Source organism: Centropristis striata, chromosome 21 (assembly GCF_030273125.1).
Source record: "Centropristis striata isolate RG_2023a ecotype Rhode Island chromosome 21, C.striata_1.0, whole genome shotgun sequence".
Taxonomy (NCBI): domain Eukaryota; kingdom Metazoa; phylum Chordata; class Actinopteri; order Perciformes; family Serranidae; genus Centropristis; species Centropristis striata.
The window spans coordinates 20,152,651-20,171,232 of record NC_081537.1 but is presented as its reverse complement, the minus strand read 5'-3'; the positions used below and the strand labels follow the sequence as shown (position 1 = coordinate 20,171,232).

General features: G+C 39.4%; 1 protein-coding gene across 8 annotated transcripts in view; it reads right to left on the bottom strand.

The window, feature by feature from the left end:
• Nucleotides 1–141: 141 nt before the first annotated feature.
• rnf157 (ring finger protein 157) overlaps nt 142–18,582 on the bottom strand; it is a 28,722-nt gene continuing 10,281 nt past the window's right edge. The window contains exons 5-20 of one of the 8 annotated variants that reach the window (XM_059324031.1): nt 17,841–17,958; nt 17,655–17,721; nt 17,514–17,557; nt 16,605–16,652; nt 16,376–16,447; nt 16,108–16,267; nt 12,792–12,904; nt 12,475–12,707; nt 11,742–11,844; nt 11,554–11,662; nt 10,239–10,456; nt 10,093–10,155; nt 9,957–10,005; nt 5,487–5,597; nt 4,509–4,543; nt 2,110–2,230 (exon numbers count right to left, since the gene is read on the bottom strand). In XM_059324031.1, the coding sequence (XP_059180014.1) occupies nt 4,509–4,543; nt 5,487–5,597; nt 9,957–10,005; nt 10,093–10,155; nt 10,239–10,456; nt 11,554–11,662; nt 11,742–11,844; nt 12,475–12,707; nt 12,792–12,904; nt 16,108–16,267; nt 16,376–16,447; nt 16,605–16,652; nt 17,514–17,557; nt 17,655–17,721; nt 17,841–17,958 (1,543 nt within the window). In that variant the 3' untranslated portion in view covers nt 2,110–2,230. Of the gene's footprint in view, nt 2,231–4,508; nt 4,544–5,486; nt 5,598–7,966; nt 8,026–9,268; nt 9,744–9,956; nt 10,006–10,092; nt 10,156–10,238; nt 10,457–11,553; nt 11,663–11,741; nt 11,845–12,474; nt 12,708–12,791; nt 12,905–16,107; nt 16,268–16,375; nt 16,448–16,604; nt 16,653–17,513; nt 17,558–17,654; nt 17,722–17,840; nt 17,959–18,582 lie in introns of those variants that run through there. The other 7 variants (XM_059324028.1, XM_059324034.1, XR_009389363.1 and 4 more) reach the window with 7 other exon arrangements.

Sequence of the window (18,582 nt, the reverse complement as noted above, 5' to 3'; positions counted from 1 at the left end):
GGAGCTTCAGAGAGGCTGACCATGTTAGGAAACGTCTCAGAGCTGCGTTTGATGTTCGGGGACGTGAATCAAAACAAAAACCCTGCGCTGATAAATGAATCTCTCCCATTTCAAATCAACAGGAAATCACTCAGTGACCCGTTTAGTTGCAAAAACTTTATTGTCCGTTTGATGTTTTCTTTGACATTTTTCACTCGTAGTTCTAGAAAAGTGGGGGTCTTGCAGATTCGGGACCCATTCCTTTGATATCATACTGCGCCTGGTGCCAGAGAACGGCTTCATCTACACATTCGGACTGTGATCAAGTGACTGTTTGCAGCTTGGATATAGTAGTGCAGTAATCTCGACCGCTCGGGCCGAGGGAGTAGAGAGCCAGCAACCGATATTTAACACTGCAGAAGGATATGGTCCGGCTTTACGTGTGTGCAGTGATCCATCATCAAGTATTCTACAGGAGGGTGCAGGCTGACCTAGACTAACATGCTTACTCTACTATCGCCTCATGCACCGCAAAGTGTGTCGTCTAGGAATCAGCTAATAGTGCATTAAATGTTGATGTCGTCCCTTTTCAGTTATTTGTTACGTGAGCGCACACGTGTGTGTGTGTGTGTGTGTGTGTGTGTGTGTGCACGCTAGTGTGTAAACCTTTACAAATTTTTCACATATTTTTCATCCACATTCTAGTAAACGACACAGTGTTTTGCAACAAATTAAAAACACGGTTAACAGAGAACATCGACATCAGGTGAGCTATACATTTAAGTTATACAAAAAAACAACTAAAAAGCTTCATAAACGAGGAGAAAAGGGCTCGTCGGGGAGAGAAGAAGAGGGTGAACGAGATACCAGCTAACCACAATGTGGCCTAAATCTCATGTTTTAGGTTTTCAAATTATGTTTTTTCTCACATTGAATCCCTTTTATAATGGCAAAATAAAAAATATCATTTAATCACTTTGAAATGTCTGAATTCAAATGTAACAGGCCAGTGCAAACAGTTTGTGTCTGAACCGCATGTGAGCGTCCTCCTGCAGGAGAAGAGAAGAAGAGGATGCAGCTCCGGCATCTTTATTGCTTGGTGGTACGTGTTGGTTTCCAGTTTGATAATACTGACATGCTAAGATGGAGCTGCAGAAGGAGAGGATGGCGGTGTGTGTGTGTGTGTGTGTGTGTGTGTGAGTGTGAGTGTGAGTGTGAGTGTGTGTGTGTGTGTGTGTGTGTGTGTGTGTGGAGAAGCAGTTAAGAGTTCATGTATAATTCCAGTTTAGACGACGATTTAAATGTCACATACATTCCCCTTCGAAGAGATTCATCGTCCTACATTCTGTCTTTTTCTCGTTTTCAGTCCATTTCTGTTCAGTTTGGCCGCCATCTCATGGCTGGTCCACCGCCTTAACAAGTCCGACTGCTTCACATTCAGCAGAGGTTGTTTGTAAATCGTGGCCGGAATGAGAGGAAAACATCAGCAGAGGTGGAAAAGCTGCATGCGAAGTTGAGACGGGAGCTCCCTGATCCAAAGAGAGGAGTCTGCAGTTCGCTAAGATAAGGTAGTCCGGTATGAGCGGACTTTTAAACACCGTCCGCACACTTGTACAGTTTATAAGAGAGAAGAAGTTAGTAATAAATCAGATTGCCGATCACAGTAGCCCCTGACTGTTTGGCTGGTAATAGAGGAAAGGAGAGGAGCAGCATGGATTTTTCTAGAGATAGTGTCACAATACGCAGCTCTCATTGGTTAGACCTACAGGTAATAAATAATAACTTAGCTAATAAATCCCACAACGAGTAAGGTCACAGACATAAAAACAAAGAAAGAAAGAAACCCCTGTGAGATAAAAAAAAAAAAAAAAAAAAAAAAGTGCAGACAACAGATGTGTGATGTCCTTCTGTTCCTCTTCCCTCCTCGAGAGGAGTTCAGCGCCAACGACAATCAGTCCGGGAAGTGTTCAGATGGATGGTGGGGGTTCCCTGCTCAGTCAGGACAGTATCCAGCAATGCAGCACTATGGCAGGGTAAGAAGAGCTGACTCTGGACAGAGAAGTCTGTGTGTGTGTGTGTGTGTGTGTGTGTGTGTGTGTGTGTTACACAATGAGTGGTCCGCGGCGTGGATGTTTAGGACTCTGGCCGTCCCTGTTCTCAGCACCCTGCTCCTCCAGGTTGATGTTGCTGGTGGAGGTGTGGTGGGGGAGGGGCTCCAGAACAGGCCTGTAGCCCCCGAGGTACATAAGACCTGACGGAGAGAAGAAGCGGAGAGAGAGAGAGAGAGAGAGAGAGAGAGAGAGAGAGAGAGAGAAAGGGTTATGTTGCAACATCGTCATCCAGAGGAAATTTCCCCCAAACTCCCTGAGGACAGTTTTATGACTCCGTTTACCAAAAACCAAGACACAGCTCCAAATCCGACTCGTTTTCTACTAATTTCTCAGCTAATTCTACTAGTTTACAATTTTATCTTCTCCTGCCTGAGTTTGACAATAAGTTAGAGTTTGGCAATATGACAGTATTTCCAGTGCAACGGTAGAGATTTTGCAATATTGTTTCTACCGTGGATGCTATTCTCGCCAATATTCTGATCTCATGCCATCTTTTTTTTGCCTTTTTTCCCAATTGCAAAACAGAAAAAGGAGGTTTTGCAAACTTGGGTCCAGAAGTTGGCATCAGGATTGATGGACAGGTCTTGTTCCCATGTTATTATTGGTAAGGATAGTGTTTTGTCAGAGTGTGATATGATTGTGTTTTTTTGGAGATTTGTTTTTTTGCAGAAGGGATGTTAATTTAATCCGAGGTTGAGAGCAGAAGATCCAGGTTATCCGCTGTAATGTTACACTTTGTTTGAATGGATGAATTAAGCTGCATATATTCCAGAAATTGTTTGCTCCCAATGCCAAACTCCTGGACATGGTGAGGAAATTAAACCAGTGTGTTGTTATTATGGAAAATGTGTTTGAAGTGAGTGATTCCTTTTCCTGTCCATGTGTGAAAACTAACTGGGGTTTTTTCTTAAATACGGATGGTGTGAAAGTGGCGTTTGTGATTTTGTGAAATTAGAGTTGCTGCCTGCCATCTTGCAATTCTTGCATGGATTTTGTGAGCTTGTGAATCCAGCTGCGTGCAAGTACGACTGCGACAGAATGAAGTTACGGAGCAGTTACCTTTGCATGGTCACTTTGTGCTGGTTCTGACAAGTCACACTGGCCTGTCAGGTTTTTAACATGTGGCTCAAAATGTTTTCCACCACTTTACAGCACAAATTTAAGGCACTGAGACTCACTGAGATCATAGTTTTTTTTGCTTGATCCTGGTTTTGCTGTGCCTGAATGGGACATTTTCAAATTTCAAAGGGCAAATTCTCATCTCTTTTATATCACAAAATGCTACAAAAAGCATTTTGAAGTATTTCATATTCAAACTCCCTTTCTCCTCTCATCCTGTAGAATCATTTAAAAAAAATTCTGACTCCTCCTGCAGTCTGGTTTGGACCTTCAATAAAATAATCCTTATCCTTTATCCTGCAAGGAGCTAAAACTTAAAACTTGTTTGACTTGTGCCACAAACTGCATCACAAACCTGCTATATTTGCTGAAATGTAACACCTTGCTTATTGAAAACACAAAATAATATTCTATATCATACATCATTTTGACCCTGGATAGTTACACTGTGCACACACCAACAGCACGCATCAACCTGTCGTCCTGTGATAAAGGTCACTTCGGTTAAACTCAACAACAAACACAGTGCTGACTCGCAGTTAATAACGGTAAATATCAGCCGGGGAATAAAATGAATTATTGATAGTTTTAGGACTCGACCACAGAGAGTATGAAAAATGAATTACATCAGCAATTAGCTACTTCACCTCAAGTATTACTGTACAACCTGAAAGTAAGTATTATGTCATTTTTTTATTTGTTTTTGTATTTAATCTTCCTTTCTTACAACCATGTAATTGTTTTATTTTGTATGATTCATTTTATCATTATCATTATTATTATTATTATTATTATACTATAGTATATTAATAATATTATACTATAGTATAATAATAATAGTAATAATAATATATTCATATATAGTGTTAATAAGTATAATAATAGTATAATATATTATTATTATTATTATACTATAGTATTATAATAATTATTATTATTATTATTGATTTACTATTATCAAAATAACTTTAATTTATTAATTTGTATTAATTTACACACACACACAATCATACACATAAACATAAGGCATATTTAACTTCACACTCATTTAATTATAACATCTTGCATCTACTGTGATTTAAACATTATTATTTCCTTCTCTTTTTTAATTTTAAGTTTGAATCTAGCTTGTTCGCTTGTTTGTTTATAAATGTATCATAATTTTCTGTTTTCACCTTGTCACTATTGCTTTGTTTCTGTACTCATAAAAAAAGAAGGTGATTGTTATGATTCATGCACGCTACATTAAACACTGTATGACCCTGGTGTCTGATCTACCATCTAGCCATAACTCCATACCTAGTCCTCAATGTGCACTGGGCACGACTCCTCATCTGTCCATCCGAAAGAAGGCGAGAGAGGGAAGAGAAGAGAAGAAAAGAGAGAGAGAGAGAGAGAAGAGAGGTAGGAAGGAAAATGTCCAGGAAAAGACAGCAGAAGATGTGAAGAATGACGGGGGATAAGGAGAGAAACAGAGAAATAACAGAACACTTTTACGACACAGAAAGAGAAAACATGTCACACCATCCACCAAAAAAGACCAAAGGAGGGGGGTGTTAGGTTCAAGGAGATGGAGGTAAATCAGGGTTTTTTTAGAGGAGGATGCAGAGCTAAAGGCTGAAAGGCAACCCCAGAATTACTCAAATGTTAGTTAAACAACCAAAAGTGATGCCTTTAGCTCTCATCGCAGCAACCCGCCGAGTGTTAGGAAGCAGGGAGGAGGGTTAGGAGAGGACGGGGGGGAGGATGGAGGGGTGTGAGGATGATTTGCAGATGTTTTGGCAAAGCGGCTTGGAGCTGGCAGACGCTGAACATGAACGTCACACTCTGGGACTCTTTTCTCTCTCACACAAACAGAAAGACACCAGCATGCGAAAAGCACTCATACAATAAGAAGCACACACAGACACACACCAGGGCTTGAGCTAAAGGAGGGAGAGGAGGGAGAGCTAACCGGTACTGAAGAAGCAATGAAGCACCACAACACCAAAGGGGTAGGGATGAAGAGAAGAGGAAGGCTCCAGATCTTCATGCTGGGCAAAGATGCTACAAAACCTCCTCTCTGGTCACTACAAGACATCTAATTGTTTGTTTTCTAGCTCTAATTTGCATTAGCATGTTAGCATTGCAAGCTAATGTGTCAGAGATCCTTAATGATTCTGACTCATGCACTTGTTCTCTGTTACTCCCCTCATCTTCCTCACTTTTCCTCCCCTCACTCTCATCACTCCCGGTCCTCAGCTCTCATCGGTCCATGTTCGAGAGGTTGCCACTCACCGGCGAATCGGCTGTCGGGAGCCTGCTCATTATCCAGCCCCAAAGAGGGCGTGTCACAGAGGGCGACGCCCTGATTGTTATTGGCCAACTCTGGACACCTGCTCCGCCCACCTGCAAGCGAGGGCAAAGGTCAAACAAGAGCAGCCAGGCACAGCAGGGTGGGGAGGGGGGGTGTGTGGGACAGGCAGGGTGAGGGAGGGAGGAGGAGGGGGGGGAGGAGGGGGAGGTCGGCCATGCTGGATCGGCTTTAAAGGAAATAATAAATGATAGAATATTTCTATTAGATTAACTAAGACTAAGATTTAAAGGACACCCAAATCAGCTACTTCGCTCTGATCCTCAGTGTCAATAGTCTTAGAGTGGTTCTCAAACGGAGAGGGCAAACATGACCAGGATGAGCATTTTAAAGTCGAAGGAATCATGAAAGAAGAATAATCCAACACATGAGATCTGTTACTTGCAAGGCTTGTTTTGCAAGATTTAAATTAACACAACAACATGTACAAAAGGGACAGATTGTTTACAGGAAGAAAAGAAAAATGCAATGCTCATCTTGCTCTTTAGACTATCAATACAGCAAGAAAGATTTATGCCTATTCTGTCTTTTCAACTGCTTTTATAGGGGCTTCTAAAAGGCAACACAGGAGAAAATGTTTAAAATAATAAAAATAACAATCAATATAGTAAGAAAGTTTGTTACAAAGCTTTGGCTGTGATCATGAATCCAGTCTGACGCTTTGCACTTAACTCAGAGCGCTGTTGTTTGAAGAAAAAGAGTGTACTTAAGTCAGGTTTAAACACCGGACACTATATGTGATATATTTATATTATCTCATGGAAAAATATTGTCATCCTTCGAAAAATGCTGCTGTATCATTTATATTGTGGCATCAATCACTTTCATTTGCTGTCTTACCCTCCCACACAATTTGTTTTATTGTTATAATTTTCTTGCTATGATTTATTTCTACGTTTCATGTCTTCTTATTAATTTATTTTATTGTTTTATTGGCGGTGCTATCGTAAATCTTGTTTTGTTTTGTTATAATTATCCTTATAATAGCTTATGGTTTTGTGGGTCATGCAGCAGTAAATGCGAGAACTGCTTTAAGGCAATATTAGATTTTTTTATGTGATCTCTGTATCCATGTCATGAATTACCTCAAATTGACAGGTATTTAATTAATAAGACTGCTGTGTTTTACATATTAAAAAAATATTACGAATCAAATGTTTTTTAAGATATGCAACACTCCACACTTTAAACAACTGATTTTAAATTTAGCTTTGATTCACCACCACGTTCACTTTTTCTGAGTGGAAAAAAAACTACAATTCCAAAAAAGTTGAAAAATGCTCATTCTTTGTGACATATATTAAATTTAAACCTGAAAAAAGACAGTATGTTTTATGTTCAGCCAGAAATATTTTGTTTTATTTTGTAAATATGTACTTATTTTTAATTTGATGCACTTTGTTTTTAATTAATTAAATTGATTAACATTTTAGGCAGTGTCCCAACTTTTTTGGAACCAGGGTTTTAGTCACACTGACATTTCAGTAAATGGAAATAATATATAAACCATAAACAGATATGTTGGGATATTTTTCATGTTTTGGGATTATTTAAAATGATCCGCCATCATGTTTAAAAGCTGCAACTCTTTACTCTAAAGCCTGACACACTGGTGTGAACAGTCTTCTGATTTTGTCGTCTATTTTCTTATTAATGAGGTAAAACGACATACGAGACAGAAATATTGATATATACCATCTGCATTTTTCTGCCTTCTCCAACATGGCCAGATAACAGATACGGACATGTTTAATATGTGCAAGTGCCTCATGCCTGCAGCAAGCCTGTGTGTGTGTGTGTGTGCAGCATGTGTGTGTGCTAATGAGGAAGAAGATGGCTGGATGATTGGCAGCTCAGCACAGAGACACAGACAGGGCACATACAGAAGCTGTCTGGCAGCGCTGGTGCAGATGCAAACACACATCCTACAGCGCGTGTGCACATTCACAGTCTGTCAGGCAGCACAGGTCCGCTCGTCTCCTAAAGAACTGAAAGGTCATTCGGTAACTCACAGGTACACAGGTAGATTATTTCAGTCGGGCCCCAGGTGTCACACACACACACACAAACACAAACCACAGAGAAACTAATTTACATACAAGTTTCAAACTGCTGTCTAATGAAGGTGACCTTGTTGTTTTCACTGGTCACTGACGCTCTGCACACCACAACACCCTCCTCAACACTCCATCACTCCCTTTCACACACACACATATACACATATACACACACACACACAGATGAGAGCATGAGGAAGCTTTCACTTCATGATGCAGCAGCTAAAAAAAGCAAATGGTGCAGAGCTTCTTTTTCAAACACATCACACCTCAGTAAACCCACAAGCTCACAAATATACAAACACATACAAACATCTTTATTTGAGGTGCAAAATCATGCAAATGCAAGCCAGCCGCCTGCTGTGCAGCAGAACCTCGTCACAGGATGTCTCTACGTGCTCGTTTCCTGTTGTGAATGAAAGGATGCACGGATCGATTGGAATCAGTCAATAATTGCTGCTAATAACTTGATTACCGGTCATCAATAAAAACAAAGAGGAAACACGCTGTAAAACAGGGGAAACATATAAATAAAAGGCACACAAACAGACTTCTACAGTCTGATCCATCAGCTGTGGAACAATTCAGGGGCTGGATTCATATGGCGATATTAGTTAATACAGTATTATTATTATTTATATATTTAGTGTGTTATTAGCTTGCTAATGTTGCCTACATTCAGGAATCACCCAGGGCCTGTTTCATAAAGTTTACTAAATAAACCCAGCCTTTTTTTGGTTAGTCCGACTCATTTTTGGTTGATTCAGTTCACATAGTTGTAGTAACTGAGCTTAAACTATGTTGAATTTGAATTTAAACGTTCTGGTCCCCGGTACAATCACTAAATTAATCTCACTGTTGATGCTTAGTAAATATCTCTAATGTGGAGACTGGCTCTTTGTTGTTGTTGTCACATTTTTACTTTCTAGACATGAAGTTGTTTAAAGGCACCTTTGACGAAGCTGTGCTGATTAACTAAAGAAAAGTATAGAGCCAATTTAGTCATCACTTTTGATGTTAAAGCTGCAGAAGCAAGTTTTGAAAACAATATTGATGCATCATCGTTATTTAGGTTGATATATTTTCACATCCAATAGTTACAGAGCAACATTAGCTTTCAGGAGAATATAAACCCAATATTCACTCACTTTTAGCTCCATGTTTGGTCTCTTTCATCTCCTGAGGTGAAAATTTGTCTCTTTAGCTGCTAAATGCTTCACTATGTTCATCAGCTAGATTCTAACTGTGTCTCTCTGCAGGTTTGGTACTAAAGTACAATTTTGAGGTACATGTACTTTTCTTGAGTATTTCCATTTTATGTAACTTGATACTACTCCACTACATTTAGCTGACTGCTTTAGATACATTAGGTACTCAGGACAAGATTTAACATAAACACATGATCAATTTAAAATGATGAGTTTTTTATTTAAACCTCGAAACAGTATATTAAGTAGTTAAAATCAGCTGTATCTTTACAAAATCAAAACATGGCTTACATCTATGCATCAATAAAATAATCAAATAATATATAAAACAATGGGAGTGAGGCCATTCTGCATTACGAGTACTTTTACTTTTGACACTTGAAGTACATTTTGATGCTGATACTGTTGTACTTTTACTGAAGTAAGGTTTGAATGCAGGACTTCTTAGTGGAGTAAATTTACAGTGTGATATTAGAAGATTTACCACTGTTTTTTTTTTTTTGTTTTTTTACAGCTCTCAACAACTGCATGTTGCAGCTAAAAGCAACAATTTTTAACGCCGAGAGTGAAACTGAAACAATAAAGTAATGAATGTGAAGCTTTTTATTGAGTTTTAAGATCAAGTGTTTTGTCCTTCAAGGTTGGAGAAAATAAAACTTCATCATAGTTGTTACTTCAAAGTCCTTTAAGTAAGACTAAAAAACAGGATTATTTGTGGATGCAACAGTCATATTAGTATTTTCATTAAGTTTTTACAAGCTCACTGTGAAGTGGGCCGAGGTTCTGGTGCACACATGCTGTATGAGAAGCCATTCAGTCCGGTCCTGATGCTGCATGTTGTGGTGGAGTCAGCCAACATCACGTGCATTTTGAAAGGGACTGCCCCATCTAGAGGACAACATCTGACATAGGATCCCTTTATTTTGAAAGGGTTGTCATTTCTCAGCCATGAGTCAAAAAGATTTACCGACAGCAATGATAGATTTGATCGACCACTCAGTCAATGTATAGTTTGTATGAAAAAGGTGTATATCTTTTTCACATGGCCTGAGCGCAACAAAATGCAAAGGGGGGATGGGGGGGGGTCAGGGCTCAGGGGTGAAAGGTGAGGGAAGGACAGCATAGTTACCTTTCCCATTAGACGGGGAGGAGCAGTCCTCTTCAGTCACATCGTTCCCCTAAAGAAAGATGAAAGAAGGCTTTGTAAGAATTTGTAAAAGTTGGATTAATAAATAAAATGAACATTAATGAAATTCTGCTCTCACCTCTGAGTCCTGCTCCTCGACACCCACTGAGTAGTTTTGTTCCTTTGGCTCGTTGGAAAACTCCTGAATGAAAGAAAAGATAAGCATTAACAAGAATTTTTTAATAATCTTGCAGCCAATGTCTCCTCCATCCCTGGACTCCTCACCCCGTCTTGCTGCGACGGTCCTCGGCTCTCCATGGGGGCGTCCTGGTTCTCCTCGCCCTCGGCGTCGTCTCCCCCCTCGTCCCCCCCGGCTTCGCCTTCGGCCCCGGCCAGGTAGGACCCTGACATGGAGGACATGGTGTCAGTGCTGATGTGGGAGTGCTGCGAGTGGGACGAGGCCATGGACATCACTGACTGGACCAGGCTGCTGCTCACTGGGTCTGACAGACAGACGAGACACACATCACGGTCGGGCTCTGAGAACTTTATTTCCCTCTCTGGATCCCGAGACGTACCAACTAGAGCCTGACAGCTATATCCGTTGGCAGATATTATCGATATTGGCCTATCAAAGGCCTATCAGTATCGGTGTATATGCTGTCCAATATGTGCTGTTATGAAAACTCTTTTTACACAATATGTAAGGCTGAAAATGTTGCTTGGCATGATTTAGAAATTATGTTAGCTATTCATTTTTAAATTATTTTTTAAATAGTCAGTAATTGATTGAAACTGAACAGTAATGATGTATTTTTAGCTATTTATTTTATTCCTATTTATTCTTTATTTTTTCTTGTGATTTATAGAATTGGTTAACAAAGTAATACATTGTTTGTATAATGTACAATGAAAGTGAGGAAAATATAAAGTTTTATGTTTGAGAAAGTAGCTCTCTGGGTACACTTGCTGAGTGGTGAAAAAATCAGTGAACAATCCACATAAAAACGGTCTATTTTCATTCCAGTTAAAAAAAAAAATACTATCGGCCACTTATCAGTTATTGATTAATCTAACATCAGTATCGGCATCAGTCTCAAAAATTTCATATTGGTTGAGCTCCAATAACAACAGCAATTTCTGAGAACAGGGCTCAGCATTTAACACATTTCTTAATGTTTTGTTATTGTTGTTATCCATCATTATTCTTATTAATAAGCGCCGCTTATTAAAACCTACATTTACATTTGTTGTTGTTGAGATCTCTAGTGGCCGTTGTATTTACGACAAGGTGGTATAGTATAAAGAGCGACATCTTTCAAGAGACAGAGTTGCTTTGCACAGCTTCACAGTTAGGTTGCCAGGTTTGATAACACAACAGTGCTCACCAACTGCATGTAGCAATCCTCACCACAGCTGGAGACACTGCACAGAATTATAAGGATGAACTGTTTGTTAAGAAATTGTTATCATGCAACTCCCCATAAAATTAGAAATTGTTGGGCTGACTATTGATGAATACCTCGTACAACCACACTTGAAAAGATCCAAACTACTCCTCTAGGATGTGTTAAGAGTGGAAGGAGAAACGAGTGTTTACCTTCAGGGGAGGTGATGGTGGAGGAGAGCGGGGTTCCTGTGCAGGACGAGTGGTCGATGGCTCCGGATGAGGAGAGAGTCAAGTTCTCGCTGTCTGGAGTCACTCCGCTCTGTGAAACAAGAAGCGGTAAGAGAAGAGCTCAAACCTACACACACAATACACACAGACAGACACACACAGACACACACCTCCTGCTGGTCCACGGCAAGTTTGTGGCGACAAGCCTCTGATTCACTGCAGGACTTCTCATCCTCCTCCTCAGGAAGCACAGAGGAATTCTGGGAAAGTGACCTAAGATAAACAAGATAATGGACAAGTTTCAGACCAAATAAGGAGCAAGTGGGTTTGACTTACCTGCACTGCAACAACACTGACAAGGACAAGTTAAAAAAAAAGATTTCAGTGGGAGGTGGCTGTAATGAGGGGTATGGTTCCTTTTTATAGTGGTTGTACCGCTTTTTAAGCACTTTAAGTTACCTAAACTAAAAATTTCCCAACTCTTTATCATGACATTGAAATTGTAACTATAAATGTAACATCAAAACATGAACTTAATATTAACGGATAGGCAAGATATATATGCTGTGATGATGGTTATTTAATTGATAATTAGTGATTGTTTAGATGAATATACCAGATTAAAGGATATATCACAATTTCCTTCTGTAAATAACTTTAAATCTAATGTATGGACAAAATAAAATAATAACTTTTGTTCTGATTTATGTCCAGGAAATTCAAATTAGCGCATATTTAATGAGTTAATACCTTATTTGCATATCTAAACATTTCTGAAAACTTGTAATGCAAGAAAATATTGTCTTCATGTAAATAACAAACTGGGGAAGTTTTAGGGTGATATCTTGAAAAAATATTCTATTAATCTGTAGTGTCTCCCCTTAAGTGAACAGGAATACTCACTTTGAGCCACTCTTCTTTAGTTTGAGTCCCTGACTGGAGTTGGAGTGGTCGAGAGGGGAGAGGGAGCGGGCCGGTGCCGGGTGAGGCTCGCTGCTGTACGGGGGCAGCGTTCCGGATACGTGGCTGGGACCGGAGTGCAGAGGAGGAGGATTCACCACGGAGGTGCTCAGAGGTCCGTTTAACGCCTCCAGCAGAGACACAACCTCGTAGCCTGGAGGGATGTGCTCCGACGCCTGCAGGAGAGGACACTGGTGAGTTCACTGGGACTGGGACTGATCATTATTTTATATGTATTCAGTTTATCTGCTCCCTCTCACCGAGTGTTCCTCCGAGTCAGATGTCTGTGAAGTGATGACGGGGTTAAAGCTGGTGGGTGACAGAGGGCTGAGTTTCTTCCTCATGGCTCGGATCTGCAGCAGAGCTCTGAATGCTTCAGGACAAACAAGATGACAATAGAAAATATTTAAATCATCTGTATGTCCAATAATATGTAATAATATCTGCACTGATAATCTACACTTTTGGTGTATATTTTAAGGCCAAGATTAAACTGCAGATATAGCTGATTTCACCAAAACCTGGTTCTAGTTCAGGGTTCAGGTCTAGCAACACTCACACTAACATCAAGCATAACAACAACACTGGGGCACTACAGAGGAGAAGAGTCTAGTTTGAGACGTAGAGCACTACAGCGGTGGAGGAGCCAAACGTTTTTCTACGCTCTTCGAGTGAAAGACGTCTGGCTCCTCCTCCGCTGACTGTAGTGCCCCGGTGGTGGAACGAACTTCCAAAATCCATCCGATCTGCTGAGTCCTTATCAATTTTTAAGAAGAGACTGAAGACCCAACTCTTTACTGAACACCTTCACATTTGATCTACACAGATGACAACGAGAAGTATTGCACTGACCGCTCGCACTACCTAACAGCACTGTCATCCTAATGGACTCAAACTGAACCCACGGCACTTACTCTTGCTACGTTTCTTGAGGTCATCCTTGCTTGTGTTGTATTAACTCTCATTTGTACATCGCTTTGGATAAAAGCGTCTCCTAAATGACATTGTAGATTGTAGACAACAATTGTGGACTGCATTGTCAAGGGTTGCTCCTGACTTCCTTGATGCTTGTTTAGTTTATATTGAATCCTTTTGAAGGAGACAGTTTGTCTCCTCTACGGACCACAGGTTTCATTTACGTCCATTAGGGAGCTTTTGGTTTTAAATATGTTGGTCAAAAAGTTTTAATTGCTCATAAAAACCCTGCTCACAATCCAGGATGTACAATTGCAAAGTTTGCAGTTGTGGAACAGCCAAGTGTTGGTGCCACTTTTGAACTTTCTGACTAAAAAGAAAATGTTTCAATTTGCTGTCAAATTGGGCAGAAGTGGAGATTCTGCACCGGCTCCACAAACTGTCTTTGTGAAAAAGGGGTAAATTTGGCACAGTTTTAAACACACAGGATATTTATAACCTGAAGCTACCAGATGGTTACACAGTACCATCTGAAAAGTTTCTATTGGAAACCATTTGGAAAATGGCAGACACCTTAATAAAGATACTTGGCATATTTCACTGAGACTCTGCTTGCATTTCACCCTTTGTGGGCACATTGAGAATAAAAATTTGTGATCTTCTGAAGCTGCAATTCTCGAGAATCCATCTGCCATGTACTGTAAGGATATTTACTAGGCTTGTCACAAATTACCAGGGGGAGAGGGGCTGACTGCTAGTTATTCATTTGAGCAGGATATTTCTCAGACTATAGCTATAAATAGGCCTAAAGAGCTGTTAAATAAGATCTGATTCTGGGCTGTTTTTTTAATGCTTGTCTGGAAATAAATAGAGCATGAAATTAAGTGTTTCCTGCTGCTGAACATTTCTGTTGATTATTGACAAAAGAGAGGACACTTTGTATTCATTCGGAAAGATGAAGGTCATATGTGAGAGAAAATACATTTGGCTGAGCTGAGTAGCTCAACAACAAAAGAATTCAGTGATTGTAGCAGTGCCAGTCCAGGACACTTTCAATCAAAAACAAAATCAGGAACAGTAAACAGAGTAACTACCGGAAACTGAAGAAAAATGTTAAAAAATAAAAGTTAAATTGCTGTTTTTTCTCCGTTTTATGGTGCTGAACCAAGCTCTGCTAAAGAAGCTTTATTTTCCACCCTCCCTCCCTCTCCCTCCGTTTGTCTTCTATAGTCTCTCTCTCTTTTTGTGTCCATTAAAACAAGACCTGCTTTTCCCAGACGTCACATTTCAGGCGAAGTTTCCGCTGCTGCAGTGGTCAGTCAGTGGTGATAAATGAGCCGCAGTAGCTATTGTTACATTTCCTATAATTTGTGCCTCTGTACAGGAACACCTAAAAATACATATTACATGAGACCAAAAACACAATTTCCATCAGCACAAAACAGTGGAAAATAAAGTGAATAAAAAACGATTGTCACCTAAGAATCAGCTACTGACTATAACCATATTTGCCTCTTCTAAAGGCCAAATTCACAGAAGATATGAATTATATCTTAATGATTTTACAGCACAAACATGCTCATAAAGATTCACAGCTGAGTGCAATCAGCCCATTTTTTAATCGGATTACAATAATCCATGTGATAAAATATGAATGTTGCCTCTGAGGCAGTAATTTGAAATGTGACAGAGAAACCGTATTTGGGATTTAATATTCCAGTCTGTCAGTGCTGTTGTAAGGCTTGGGTAGTTACCACCAACTGTCAGAAGGTGCAAATAATTTCCCTGCAACTGTGTGCAGCTCTTTGTGAATTAGACTGTTTGAAATGAAGCTCATTTGCATAGAAAGGCAACATTTCTGTGCCAAATATATGCATATTTCCGCATTCATATGCATGCAAATAGAACAGGAGCAGCGAAATGCTTTTTGCTTGGCAACACAGTTAGGAGTAAATTTCACTCTTTGCAGGTGCTACACAATACAAGTGTCAGGGGAGTTTTTTGGGTCTTACTTATGCAGGAAAAGCCGCTGCAAGAGCCACACAATCCATTTGTACATTTGCCTGTTGGTGTGAAAAAGATTCGCACACATTTCTTGTCCAGGTGCAGAGTCTAAAAGCTGTACCTGTCATTCCTGCTTGGCATTAAATAAACATTTTTAATGACACACATCTGAGTGAGTAATGCCTCTGTACCAATTTGGGTTTAAAACATTGCACATTTTCTATTGTAATAAAATAGAGAATTTTAAGAAGGGAGCATTAACATTGTTGGAGTCTTTAGGAGGCAGATTCAATTAATTTTAACAATTGTTTTTCAGCAGTAGAAACCATTTTTCTAGTTATGTTTGGTTTATCAAAGCTGTTTTATGCAATACGGACTTTCTGTAGAAATCATGTGCGATAATTAATTTCTCACTTACACTGTTGCATGTTACTGTTACATAAATACATATTTGTACATATATCTATTAACTTCAAATTTAGTCCTGTATTTCCATATTTATACTTATAGTTGTACATCTCTCGGTTTACATCAGACTTGTATTTGTATTTTATATTGTTGTCATACATATATTTTTTTCTTTATTTTATTTACATACTTGGTTATTACTATTTCTTATTAGCGATAAATTAAGTATTTCTGATTGTGGAGCCTTACGCAGTCTACAGATGGGGCAGCAGTTGGCCTGGTAGCGCAGAGTGTCTGCGCAGGCGTTGCAGAGACACAGGTGTCTGCACGGCAGGATGAGAGTGTCTCGCACATCTGACAAACACACCACACACTCAGCGCTGTTGTCACTGATCTCATCGTCAGCAACCTGGAGATAAAGAAATAAATAAAGAGAATATTAAAGTCAGACAGACATGTTATTTCTGACACACTCAAAGAGGATCAGACAGAGAAAATTGTGCCGTCTGATATTTACCTTTGATTCTTGGCTGTTGTATTTGTTCTCTATCCCATAGATCTCCTGCAGTAGATAACTCACTCCATCCACCTGGGAACAGGAACATAGTGGAGAATAAAGGCTGCGGGTCTCGTGGGTTCAGGCATAATGTTCAAGAGGGAAATACAGCTTTGGTCTTTCAAAAACAATAGAAAAATGTTTCACAAAAGGAGGAAGGAAGGGAGAGAAGACAAGCAGGTGTAGTTACCACTTGTTTCTGCTTCAGAGGCTTCACGCAGTAGCTCCCGTCCATGTGCTGCCAAAAAAAGCAACAGTTCATTACGGGACTAAAAAATGTCCTGAAGCCTTTTGTCCTTTTTTTTTGTTTATCTTTGTTTATCATTAATTTAATCAGGTTAGCCTTGAACAGAGAACAGACTCTATAAACCTGCTGAGAAATCATAGAAAACAGACGCTTCTAATGACTCCAGAATTTGCTTGACAATCATCCTCATGTTTTAAGCTTTCTTTAACATCAAAGTAATCTAGTGACAGTTGTCTGTACATCCAGACAGAAATGGAAATAGCTAATCCTGCACACTTGTAATAGTACCAACTTGCCAAAATATAAACAAATATGAGCTACATAAAACTAAAACAGTTCTGTCTGTGCAAGGGTCCAACTAGAAGAGTAACCTGAGATTAACAAGTTACATAGTGTAACATTTTGATGTATGTATGTTATATATTATTATATATTCTCTGGGTTTTACGGTTCTGGATATTATATCAATATTTATCTTAAATATTATCTTTTCATGGCCCAAAAGGCTAAAGAGGTGAAAAAGTGACAATTTTGAAAGGTTTGAGTCCCAATACCATTAATGTGTTTCCCAGTTTTGAATGTTTTCTGTAAATAAATATCTCCTGAAATGTGTCATCATTGTTTAAATGTTTACAAAAAGCAAAATGTAATGTTTCAAACTCAAGAGAGCATTAAATAATCAAGTCCCTTATAGATAGATATATAAAAAACATAAGTAAAGCAGAAAATACACACATTTTAGAAGCTGTAAATGTTTAGCATTCCAGCTAGAAAACTGATGAGATTAAAATCAAAATAATGAATATTTATAACACCACAGGCAGTTTCTCTGATAAACAGTGTCTTTCTTACCTTTTCAAATGTAGCCAGCAGTATGTGAGAGTGCCCCAAATGCTCTGTAGAGATTAAACACAGCGGACACTTCTTTGCTTAAAATTCTGCAGCTCTGCTTTCACATCAAACCCTGCGTGTGATAAACAGGCAGTAACTCACCTTCCCCCTCATCCACGACAGCCTGCACCACCATGGGGAAAACCTCCTTGTCCATGTCAAACAGCAGCTGAGGAGAGAAACAGTCGACTTTTTATCTGCCCTTGTGCTTAAATTCCACAGCACAGCTCCGTCTCATACGGGTGTGTGTGTGTTTCAGTATTCAGCCGACAGACTCGAGCTGCTCACCTCCTCGTCGGCCCACTCGCTGAGGTTCACGGTGTGTGAGGGCAGACAGAACTGCTGACACACTCCCCTCTTGAAGTGCACCGTCTCAGACTGCAGGGAGCTGTCCTGGGGCAGGTAACTGCAGGAAACACGCAGAAACAGTCTATTAATGCACTAAATACATCGATAAATCAGTCAGCTGACCGGTAAAAGGGAAGATAGTCGCTTATACATGCTGCAGTTTGACATGTGGGTGATTCATTTGTTCATTACCTGTACATCTTAGTCTGGTTAAACACATGAAAGATACAATAGAATACATTTCTTCTTAGCTTATTTAAAAGATGTTTTATTCTGTGAAAGTCTGATTGCATCCTGTCTGGACAGAAACAGAAGCACAGACAGCTATTTATGAAACATATTCATTTATAATGCAAGATATGTACACAATATGTAAGACCATGTTGGCATAACTCTGCATGAATATTTATGGCAACTTGTCTTTCCTATACCAGCCTGTATTTCTGTTTCTGTCATTTCTGATGACTAAAGGAAGCAGATGTCCCTTATTTAATATTCAATTATTCACATTTTTTTCTCCAAGTATACAGATTATGATACCTTAACTTTGTCAATACAGATTACTGATGTATGTACATCATATTTAATGTAAGTTGAGGTCATAGATTGGCTAAAAGAAGCTGACTCTGTTTTTAATGTCACAGCAAACAACTTATTTAGCTTTTTTCCTTTTAACACTGGA